The sequence below is a fragment of the Fulmarus glacialis genome, unplaced genomic scaffold, assembly GCF_000690835.1.
Source record: "Fulmarus glacialis isolate BGI_N327 unplaced genomic scaffold, ASM69083v1 scaffold9223, whole genome shotgun sequence".
NCBI lineage: Eukaryota > Metazoa > Chordata > Aves > Procellariiformes > Procellariidae > Fulmarus > Fulmarus glacialis.
This window is the reverse complement of record NW_009203554.1, coordinates 1,278-13,996: the sequence shown is the minus strand read 5'-3', so window position 1 is coordinate 13,996 and position 12,719 is coordinate 1,278. Positions and strand designations below refer to the sequence as shown.

At 39.7% G+C, this 12,719-nt stretch overlaps 1 protein-coding gene across 1 annotated transcript; it reads right to left on the bottom strand.

Moving 5' to 3' along the window:
* Window positions 1-571: 571 nt before the first annotated feature.
* DERL1 (derlin 1) lies at window positions 572-12,473 on the bottom strand (the record flags this gene model as incomplete). The annotated part of the gene is made up of 7 exons (XM_009574680.1): window positions 572-1,241; window positions 3,030-3,140; window positions 4,303-4,355; window positions 5,053-5,148; window positions 7,501-7,527; window positions 9,254-9,318; window positions 12,362-12,473. Coding segments are annotated over 7 exons (603 nt in total), but the record flags the coding sequence as incomplete, so codon positions are not given.
* Between the last annotated feature and the right edge of the window lie 246 nt (window positions 12,474-12,719).

Sequence of the window (12,719 nt, the reverse complement as noted above, 5' to 3'; positions counted from 1 at the left end):
GCCCACAAAAACCCAGTACAAGGAAACTACTGTACAGAATCATTCCCTTCTCCACGTCAGAAAGTTTTACCAAAAAAGTACAGATACTAATAAACAGTGTACATAATTTCTTATTTGACAACAAGAGAGTCTTATAGTAAAGCAATCTGTTCTATTTTATCTTGACTCTGGAAAAGTTTATTTCCGGCTTTGATTCTTTGATGTCTTAAAGCTTTTAAGAGAAAGTTGAAGATTCAGTTAACAAACAATGCTGCAGTCAGTACCCTTTACATTAACCACAATGATTTGTTACATTTCCTAATTTAAGTAGTATTTGTGCTACCCAATTTTGCAATCGAACAGAAACCTTGAAGCCAAGAATCCACAGATCTCGGGGAAAAAAACCAAGCCATACAACTTCAGTTTAAACAGAGCAAGCTTTGTAACATGAAGAGTTCAGATATTCCAATTCTGTGAATATCTGTTATTGCCATTTCAAATGAAAGCCCTCTTATCCTTAGTCTTGCCTATCCCATGCTGTAGCAGGTAGGACAAATGCTGCACGGCAAGAAAAAACTCCCCTCAAAATATAGCTTAATAATGGAAATGAAACATTTGCATTTTGCTTTATGAATGCAGCAGAGAGATATCACTTAAATAATGTTTCCAAAGACCCTGGGACTTAAGCACAGCTATGGAAAAAGTCAGCTTCCTAAACTTTGGGGTTAGTTTGAGCCATCTGCCTCACACTGGATTCTTACCTTTCCACAGTCAACAAAGCTTTTAACATACCAGGCGAGACAGAACACCATTAGCTTGTTCCATCACATCATGGAACAAGATGGCATAATGGATGCCCATTGTGACAGACAGACAATACTGTATAAAGGCTTTTTTAATGGCAGAACCAAATTGGACACTACTGGCTAACCTGGAGCAAGATCTACATTTTTCCCTTCTGGAGTTTTAAAATTTTCTCTTGAACCAGAAACATTCTTTCTAATCAGTTAAATCCAACAGCACTACAGAGAGCTCAGTTCTTAAGCATGCTCTGCACCAGGAAGGGTCTGTCCTATGTCCAATTAAAACCAAAGAGTTCCTGTTTTCCAGGGGCAGGAGTTCTTCACTGGTCACCTAGCCGGAAACCTTGGCCCCAGTTGTGTCTTCCACCACCTTGCTGATCTTCTGCAGCTCTTCTCATGCTAGCGGGTGGGACACCAAACCCCGACACTCCTCCTCTCCTATTTGGCAGCCAGCGGTACCTAGGACAAGCCAGGAGAGAAGGAGAGAGTTTGAGAAACAGCCATACCTTTGGGGGTAAACGCCAGACTATTTTTCCATGCACTTCCTTTTAGCTGCTAGACTTCGCAATAAAACTGGCTTTTTACAGCAGTACTTCACAGAATTCTTTCCAAACATAAGCCCTCAGCACACTGAGAAATGGGAATTCTGGGGAACTTCCATCTCTGGCATATGGTTAGATACAATAATCCCAACAGAGGGAAAAAAGCCCACATGATAAGGGAGTCTCATTGTTGAGAATAAATGCTGTGATACAAATTTAATTCCCCTAACTTCTCTCTCTTTTTTCAGGGGAAATAATAAAAAAATCCAAGTAACTTCTGAGCATCTCTCTCTTCAATAGTTACAAAGCTCCTGTCATCACAGCATCCAACCATCTCACTGCTCTCTAAGTAAACATTCCCAAGGAACTGAGGACCGAAGAAACGAAGGGAAACAGGCTCAAGCAACTAGCTTGTCTGAAATCAAATCTCAAGCAAATCAGAGCTGTAAGACCTTATCATCCAACTTAGGCTACCATCTAAATAGACGGAGTGATCTAAAATACAGCTTCTGCATTTTGCAAGGGATGCCATCAATGCAGAGTCATTTCAGTTCTACAATAGTTACACCAAGCTCCTGCAAATCCCTTGCTAATTTCACCACAAAAGTTTGAGGTCCAGACATAAAAGCCAGACTCCTTTCTACAAGAAAAATGATCCTGTATAGAAAAAGTTCTTCATTATTATATTAAAGATACTTGTAATTCATCACAGTATCTTTTTTTAACAAAACATTACAGTGCAAAGGCAGAATTTATCCCTCTTCAGAGATGTTTGCAGTACTTCTGTTCCTGCTTCTCAAATATAGAGAAAAATTAAATACACATATGAGGAATCAAGAGAATTACACATAACCAACAAGACTGATGGAAGTTTCAGAGCTGTTATTACCTTGGAAAACATTTTAAAACATTTTGTCTTCTAATCTTTATGGAAAATTAGGTTTACCAGAAGGGCTTGCAAACACAAAAATAGAATACAAAGCTTCCCTACTCATTAAAACTTCTACAGAAAGCATAGCTGTAATACAACTTTGCATATTATAATTAAGAGTTTATGCTATAAAAAGGGTTAACTGAGTTGCTAACTAAAGTTTGGTAGAGAAAGAATATTTACAGCCCAAAAGGATGAGGACAAGGGCAACTGAAGTTACAAACTTTGGCTTCTGATTGTAGTATTTCAATGCCAAAACAATGAACAGATCTCAAGAAAAAGCACTTCAGAAACCAAGACCTGCGGTCTCAGTCAAGGTGACTGGTACCGATTGCAAAGCAGAATACGTAGTATAGTCCTGAACAAGTCTGCAGCTGACTCCTATTATTGTTACAGGTTGCTGAACTGGAAGCTACTATAACGATACATGGAAATACAGATGAAAGATCATTTACAGGAAAAAAAAAAAAACTTATACCATCTGATAATTGTTAGGCAGTTCTCTTTACTACAGCTCAATTCACTAGCAGAACTATGACTTTTACTCTCACTCTTAAGAGTGGGTAAAGGACACAAGCCATCCATAGGGGTAACAAAGAACTCTCACATTTACAAGAAACAACATTTCTGATGACTCAGCAGCACAGTCAATATGATAGTCTGAAGAAGGTTGATTTAGCAAAGTATTTTACACCCTCCCAGCAAATATGTCTCATGAACAATACAGAAAATTGGACCAAACAAACAGTGAACTAAAGAATAAAGGCAGCTTACAGGAACTGAGGTGTGGACAGAAAATTCCTTCCTCCCAAATCCATCGGATATTTAAACATTAAGAAGAAATACAGGTGTCCAACCAGATTTCCTATCAGCTCATTGATGACTCTGCAAGGCAAAAGAAGAAGAATTGTTTCACATGCTGTCTTCACTGAAAATAAACGAGTGACCATCTTTTGCCAGTTACTACTGTTCACCTGCCACGGGCACTGCCAGGGGCCATGAGCCACAGAAAATTTCCCTCCCCTCAGCATTTTGCAGCCACTACTTTAGAAGGGCCAGCCTTCACTGCCAACACATCAGCAGCCTGTTCCACCCTCCCTTCCAAGCCTTCTCTACAGTCTGACTGAAAACGCAATTAAATACTTGTTTACATCAGGGAATTAGACCGTACAGCTATTAGTGTCTAAAATAATAGTCTGCGGAGCTTGAGAAGTTACCGCTGTTTTCACTGGACAACCTGTCTCCTGCTGGACTGAATTGTTTTGTTCCCAATTTTGCAAGAACACTGCTGAATGGAGGTCCTTGAGTATCTTCCGTCATGCAGAGAAACAGCAGGTACCTAACAGCAAGCAGTTTTCTCAAGTGACGGATGAGTCAGTAAGAGGCACAGCCAGAAAAGGGAATTTGGTTTTGCTGTATTATCTCCTTCTTTCATAAATCAACCACATAACTTCTTATTGTCACTAATTGTGTTACAGCGGCACCAAGAGGCCCCAGCCAACGCAGGGCACCAATGGGAAAGACCGTGCACAGAGGGGATTTCTGCATCAAGGAGTTTAGTCAAAGAAACCCAAGACAGACCAATGAATTCAGCAGGTGCTAATATGGCACTCTGTGGGCTTGTTATTGCCATTTTCCCTTGTTTCACAAACTGAAAAAAACATCATGCTGGGCGAGATTGTGAGGGAAAGTAGTAACAGCACACAGAGTCAAGCTAAATTTGTTTCTAAAACCAGTAACGATGGTTTGTCATATGGGATGGCATCTTTCTTTACTGTGCATTACTCTTTTAGTAAGGAAAAGGCCTAATGCATAGATATACTAGAAAATAAACCAAATTCTTATTACTTTCCCCTCACCTACATTCTCTAGTTCTCACATGCACATCTCCTCTTTGATTTTATCTTAAATGACCATCATGTGACATTAAGCATTATCAGTCACATTATACAGCTTTAAGCCTCTTATTTTAATATTGCTTCTAAATTCAGCACTAAGCTGTCAAAGCTTTTATAACTTCAAATTAGCCATATAAGTAAATACGTACGAGCCACCAATGATGTAGTTGAATCCCAGAATAACCCATGGAAGGTAACAGGCCTGAAAAAGAATGCAATGGAGACAGAGAAGTTGTAAGTGTAAGTTAAGGACATAAACCTGCTCAACTTCCCACTGCACAAATAAGCATGGTTATAATCTCCATGTTTCAGGCATTACACAAATCCTGATATATTAAGTTAAGCAGATTCTACCTAACAAGGTAGGATACTCCAAACTGAGCAACCACTAACATTTTTAGACAAATCATACTCATTTAAACATTATAAGTAGATGTGTCTTTTGTACTCTACGTTCCACAGCAAGCTTACATCCGAAACAAAGTCCTAATATTTCCAATTTTGAAAAGGTCTGGAAATAATGATCAAAAGAGTTTTCACTACGAGACCTGGCAGAAACAGACGAGGTTGCACAGGAAAGCACAATTTAAAATATCAACATTTTGTCACTATGGTGTTGCTACATTCAGCTTTTATCCAGCTGAATGTTTATCAGGAATTTTTTCCTCTTTTCAGACCGATGAATTTCAGTTTTTCAGGACATCTTTTCAGTAAAGCCACACTGAGTGACACCATATGGAAGAACATGATGAAACTTGTCTTTGCTGCACCTCAAGGAGTATATAGCTATATGAAAGCATGGGACATCTTTAATAAGAGAAAATATTTATAATTTGCCCCTCACCGCCTTCATGTGCATCTTCAGGGCAGAAACCTTTCCAATATCCTGTCTGACATACCTTAAATCTTGTTCCAAACCAAAATGACACAATCATGTCTCTGTTCAGCTGGGCCCACACATAAAGTACTGACATGATGAGTGGAATCATCAGCAACTGCAATGTTTTCAAAAAAAAAAAAAAAAAAAAAGGGCAAAGAGTTACCATCACTTTCACAGAAGCCCAAGAAACTTAAACAAGCAGCAGGAGCTATAAGCTTCAAAAATGACTTGTAAGCATAATACATCAGCAAAATCTTTAAAGATTGCACCAGAATCTTTGCCATCATGTGTCATGGATCTGTTCAAAAGCTATTGAGAAAGCTAAGCAGGAGAACCTACTTGGTCATTCTCTTTTGCAAGACCACACCAAAGCAAAGGGCTGCAACTTGCACCAAGTGAAAGAGCAGCTGTGGCGAACTCCTCTGCTCCCAGCTGCTTGGTAGCACACCTACAGCAGAATCAGCGACGTATTTGTGCCACAATCATTTCCATTCACAATCCGGGGCATTAACCCAAACACACTCATCTGGGGCTAAGCTAATACACCAGATGAAGTGTTAACTCCATCGAATTGCCAGCTGCGTCCCCCTCAGAGCACCACAGAGGGAAGGTGCACCAGTACATCACCGTTTCAGAGTACCGCAGCCAGCCTTGGCAAACCCATCTTGGTAGAGCTCGGAGTTAATCCGTGCTCCATGCCAGGAGATAAGACTGTTTCACATATCTCCTTACCGTGACTGTATATTGGCTGATTGGACTATTTCTAGTGAAACAAATATAAAGCACTATTTGAGCTATCTGCTGATTTCTAAACTGAAGAGAGCCTGCACCAGCAACATTTCCATGAACTGGTTTAATGCTACAAACCAGCTCGTGTGTTTGGAAGAGAGGTTAAAACTCACCCCTTCAGGGGTGCTGCTATTTAACAGGTTCCACGTTAAAGCTGGCATATCGGCATCAGTCCAGTCTTCCCCCAGCCCTACAGTGCACCAGAAGTCTGACTCGTCACACAAGCACCTTAGAGTCTTTATTAAAACCATTTTTATTTTACTGGAAAAACAAAGTAATATCTAATTTTGGAAAGTATTTGACACGGGAATAGAGGCCCAGCTATTCTACTCTATCTTCTCACTTTCAAGCAAGCCACTCAACACAAGCAAAAAACCCTTATTTCTAAGAAAAACACATTTGTACATCAAACAACTGATTCTCTTTTAAGCAGTACTTTGTATGCAGATATAAAACCATTTTAAGTACCTTTTAAAAATATACAAATCAACACAATCAGTCTAAAATTCATACAATATATGGGTGACTTCAGCATGCTTTTGAAGAAATCTGTGGCGTCTTCCTCACAGCAAAAAAAGTTTAAGTGCAAAGTTACGGACAGCCCTTAACAGAACTCAGTCCTGATTGCAGATGCAGGATCGCTATTTTTGTCTACCAGGGGAGCCTGATAAGTGATCTAATAAATGCTAAGATAATATTGTACAGAATATTAGAGATATTGGTGCAGGCTTTGGGTGATGGGGACAGAATAAGATGAGGAGAGAATAGCAGAGGCAGGCTGAAGACATGCAGTTATCTGATACCCTGTTGTGTCCAAAAAACACTCCCTCATTTTCCCCCTTAATATGTGGGGGGATAAGAACTATCTCATTGAAACTGGTTCTTTAGACCACTATTTTAATCATTCTTGTGAGGATTTTGAACTTCACAGTTCTGATCTGAAGCTGCATTTTTCACAAAAAATCATAGAATCATAGAATCGTTTGGGTTGGACCCTTTAAAGGTCATCTAGTCCAATCCCCCTGCTGTGGGCAGGGACATCTTCAACTAGATCAGGTTGCTCAGAGCCCCGTCCAACCTGACCTTGAATGTTTTCAGGGATGGGGCATCTACCACCTCTCTGGGCAACCTGTTCCAGTGTTTGACCACCTTCATTGTAAAAAATTTCTTCCTTATATCTAGTCTAAATCTACCTTCTTTTGGTTTAAAACCATTCCCCCTTGTCCTGTTGCAACAGGCCCTGCTAAAAAGTTTGTCCCCAAAAAGATCTTCTGTTGGCAAGTAAAAGGCACACTGAATTTGAGAAGACTAATGAACCCAAGAATCATTTTTAGATTAAAAAGTAAAAATGCAGATCACATTCATTAGAGGAAACAGTGCATAGGTGACATCTTGTGTCCATTTTAGTAAAAGGCTGAGCAATTCCTGACTGCACAAAGAGCCAATTTTCACTCCTTGACTCCCTAACTAGGTTAGGAGTGGCAGAGTCAGATACAGGCTTGTGATGTTAGCCGAGCCTAACCCAAACTAAAAAACTAACAATACACACACAACAGTCCATTTTGATACAAACTAAACCAGCCTAGCTTAACTATGTTCTGCAGTTATGCCAATAATGCTCTCTATAAAGTCATTAAGTAGCTCCATAAGATTATTTAAGAAACTGCACTGCACTTACCTGCATGTCCATTGCCAAGCCAGTTATCTGTCATTGCACCATTAAGAAAAACGCAGCAAAACCTGATAGACTAGAACAACAAAAAGAAGCTGCACACACACTGAACACACATGCAAAGGTCTTTAATGTTTAAAATTAAAACAGCGTTCTTGTGTAGTATTAAGTTAACCACTGGAAAAAATGAAAAACCTCCAATGATCTAGTGACTTACACACTTAGTTTCAATAATTGCTTTTCAGTAGCCTTTCAAGGTACCACCTCAAGTGGTTACCCCAAGGGCTGACAGATGCACTGGCCTTCCCTCCATGATGAAACTGGCTAACTACAAACTCAATCAGTCCTTGCATAAAGGCATGTTACAGGTTTAACAGCTGGATTCTTTCATTAGTTTTTTAAAGACTAAAATGTTGGGTTTGTAACTAAAGAAATACCAGATCACAAACAAACAAAAAAAATCAATATATTGCCACTGAGTCATAGAAAATAAATAATTTCTTGAAGTGCATCAATGCAGGCTTTTAATACTCCTCTCCTACCTTGGAACCCAAATGATCTACTTGCTGTAGTAACTGCTGAGTAGAAACAATTGCTGAAGAATTTTGCTATGATCAGAATGCTTTAACAGTTCAGGAATGTGTATAAAATGGCACCAAGTATTTTCCCAGATCATGCATCCAGGTTGCTCCTTACATCACACAGGGAACAAGCAACTGGAAGCTTTTAAATGACCAGTTTGAAACTCAAGTCACAATCAGATTCATCTAATAGCTCACAGCCAACAGCCTGCAACCACAATGAAGCTGATTGTTTTCTTAACAACATAACTAAACCCACATTGCTCTCCTAGTTACTGCTGTGGCTCAACAGGACTAGCAGGAATAGCAAATCCCCCCCATACAGTGGAATGCAACTAGAGATAGTTAATCTATTGATAAAGGCAACAGCATTTCTACACACTAGCTTTCCTGGCTGTATGTGGTTCACACTGATGTCACCACTCCCTTTTTTCCACATGCTGTGCCACTGCAAATTGCTACAGGGAGGTAGCAACAGCACAGACACAACGGCAGCATCTCCAAGGATGGAGGTTCCACAACATCTCTTGGCAACCCATGCCAGTATTTGACTGCCCTTACAGTAAAAAGGGTCTTTCTTCTGGCTCCCTTTCCTTTACTCCCTCCCCCATCAGGTATTTATCCACATGGATAAGACACCCCTGAGCCTCCTGTTCTCCAGGCTGCACAATCCCAGCTCTCTCAGCCTCTCCTCATGTGACAGATGCTCCAACCCTTTAATCATCTTCATGACCTTTCACTGGACTCACTCCAGTATGTCCATGTCTCTCTTGTACTTGGGAGCCCAGAGCTCGATGCAGCCCCCCATATGTCTCACGAGGGCTGAGCAGAGAGGAGTAATCGCGTCCCTCAACCTGCTGGCAATGCTCTGCCTAATGTAGCCCAGGAGGCTGGTGGCCACCTTTGCCACAAAGGCTCATGGCTGGCTCATGGTCAACTTGGTGTCCAGCAGGACGCCCAGGGCCTTTTCTGCCAAGATGCTTTGCAGACTGTCAGTCCCCAGCCTGACCTGGTGCCTGAGGCTGTTCCTCCCCAGGGGCAGGACTCCGCACTTCCCTTTGCTGAGCTTCGTGAGATTCCTGACCAGCACGTTGCTAAAACTTGGTCTTTGAACGTATTTTAGGCAGAAACAGAAGAACCAAAATACTCTAAAAGTTTGATAATGAGCAGAAGGATACAACAATGCAGATCCAATTAAACAGAAGCATGAACATGTAATCTGCTGGCTTTCCATCAAAAGCTCCTGCAAATAAAAAGAATTGTTAGGAAAGGTACTGAAATCTTGATAAGAAATTAAGACTTTTTTTACTTTTAGGCATCTAAGAAAAGCTTAATAACAGTTGCCCTACATGCAATCTGTGGTTTACGGGTTTTTTTATTATTATTTTAAAAGGCCTTATAATAGAACAACATATAGGACCAAAAAAAGTAAGACATTCAGCCTATTGTATTAAGTACTCACACAGCAGCTCCACTCAAAGAACACAAATTCTGGAGATAAGTGATTTTAACTTCATGAGATTTCAAAATGGAGTTGGACCCCATCCTTCATAAGAAGCTGCCAGTCAGAAGCACACAATAAGGAAATATACTTGCACAGCAAAAGCAGAAACACCAAGTTTAATGATCGAGTCATGTGAAAACCAGTCCTCACTTAGGCAAATTGCATCCTCCTTGAATCATCTAGTCAGACTCAAGAGATACGATAGTTTTTACACTCCAGAAAAATTAACATATATGACAAGGAGGGTACACAGTTTGCAAACTATGGTAAAAGGCTGGCACGGACCTTGGCATTTGAGCAAGACTCCTATCAACTTTCATATAGCTCCATGCAGGCAAGGAAAGCGAGAATACTGCTGAAACAGACCCAAACCACACAGTGACAAACACAGTGCACCATGAACAAGGTGAATTACATGCTAAAAATTAAACACCAAAATGCCGAGAAAGAAGGCCACTGCTTAATGTTAGCACTATTTGGCTTCCTACAACTATTTTACATGTCCCCAGAAATTTAAAGAAAGAAAATCTATTTTTAAGCATTAGCTTTTTAGAATAACTAGAGTAACTCTGCCTATGTAAAATAAAATTGATATTTTAGTCATTTTAAGTTTATTATTTCAGTTCAGCCATGCAAGTTACACAACAAGAAAAAAAAAACCTTTGAAAAAAATCTTTTGGAAAATTTTAAAGTTGGAGAACTACATAAACTGGAGTTTTCTCCTTACTGGTGCCATACAGCAAATAGAAACAAATCAAGAGAGGAAGCTGACTAACCCTGTAGAAACTCCAGCACAGGAATTCCTCCAGAATAGGAAGAAATCAAAGCAAGTATTAATCCCTTAAAGTTTTTCACTTCTCGTTATCTAGGAGATTACTGAGAAGAATATTAGACAAACTATTTAGATATTCAGTAGAAAGTCAACTTAAGAAAACTGAGCTGCAGACTGCCAAACAGCTCAGCACAGGGGCGAGGTGAGCTCTAGCCCACTGGGTCCTTCAGTAGGGCCCTGGCTATAATCCAGTCATCGGGGAAGAGCTGCAGACTCAATCTCATCATTCATACTGCTGGGGAGTGAACTCTGCATATTCTGCCTTCTCTGTTGATATTTGTGATGTTCTTCTCCAACAGAAACAAAACAAAAACACATCAATCTCCTTTTCCTCAGGAAGCTAGAGGTCAGCTTGTTAGGAAAGCACAAGCACAGTACAAAACCATATGGATATTTTTGACAGCTAAATTTGAAGCTAGCATGCAACACCAGCGTATGCTCAAAAACCACGTACAACCCTGAAAATAGAAGTTTCACTTCCTCAGTTTCACAGACAAAAGGAGGCATAGACCTATGCTGATTTCCACTTGTAAACATATTATCAGCAACTTACACACCTCCCACTTTCAGAAGGATTCAAGCTTTTTTCATAGAGGAAGGACCGACCTAACCAAGAACTTCATTTATACCCAGAAAAATGACTGTAATATAAAAGAAATGCATTGATTCAAACAACAACACAGATGACTTCCCAGTTTCAAAATCCAGATCAGGAATGTAAATTTACTGCTGAAAGAATTGACTTCCTTCCATGAGACTTCTGTCACAGCACAGACAACTAGAGCATTTTGTAAGTATATATACAAGCTGTGATATCTTATAATTTGCATATATTAATCAGGAACTCTTACTACACATAGCTTTGCAGAGTAGAATGTTGTAACTGTCAGTACTCTCACGTGTTCATAATCTACTGCAGAAAGGCTCAAAGAGAAGGAGGAACCATTTCTAGCTATTACACTACTACTTACCTTCACTAAGAAAACAACCAAATACAATCTGGCGCCACTCCTCCCTTTCCCTGCTAGTCTTCTTACGACTTAAACGGGATTCCACAATACCCTCTGGATGACAGGTTTACCGGGGATCTCTATTGTGGGACTTCCCAACCATCACCTTGCAATGCATTTCCACTTACACTGTCAGTTCTAAGACTCCATTAGAACCACACAGAAATTCTATTTCACAAAGGCTTTCAGGAGGAGCTTAGCTTTGCAAATACTTTAGTTTAATTATTTATTTCAATTGAAACCATTTTTGTTTAGTTTCAACGAACTGTGCAATGCAAAATGAAACCAGTTTTGAAGAACAATCTCTTTTTTGAGAGAAATGATCCATTATTTGATCTCCTTTCTTCCACTCCTGATTTTTCCCCCTAACTGAAAATCCAAATAGTTCCTTAACTTTTTCACATTTCTATTTGACAGAGGGGTACAGTTCATTTGTACAAGGTGTCTCTCAATTCAACATAACCAATAGAATCACACAAGTAAGCATCATTACCTTTTAAAAAAAGGAAAAACTAACATTGTTATTTTCTCAAGATGGATATACACATTATTACTTATGTTCTATCATCCTTCCATGTAAAAGGACATCAGACACAAGAAAACAGATATAACGTCCTCTTTTAGTCTCTCTCCCTCATTTCCTGAAATCCAACAACGAAAAGCACCGGGCCCTCCTATTGAAAGAAGTATCAAGTTCAGATCCTAAATGAACAGGCTCCCTGCCAAAGGGAAGGAGCCAGTCACAGAAAATCAGTTTTCAGAGCAGTTTCCCATTGACCAACATAAGTGGGCACAGAGGTGAGCCATCTCTCTCACAATTCTGTCTGAATCAGCCACAACCCCATCGCCACAAACATTCCTAAAAGAAGCTCTATCTGGTAAGTCTCTATCAACTCCAGGCAGAGTTCACCACATGCATACAATTTAATGGATAACATACCTGTTTCTAATCGTGATGAATATTGATACAAGAAATACAAATTCACCAAGTAGAGAAATCCTGTTCCAGGTCCCACTGGGAAGAAGAAAGTTGCAGTTATCGGTCGCCAGATCTGTCCAGATCAAAAGAGATATATTTATATACTGTAGAATGAACTCATATGGATTGGTTTTTTGTTTTCATTCGTAATCAATTACTTGGAAGATGAAGGAGAAGATTAAAAATAGCCCAAGTATCAATTACTGCTGTTTCCGCAGCTTTTACATTTGGTTGTTTTTTTTTTTAATCTGATAAGCAAAGCTATTAAGATTTCAACAGAAATCACACACAACTTCCCAGATGGCTTCCATCACATCTT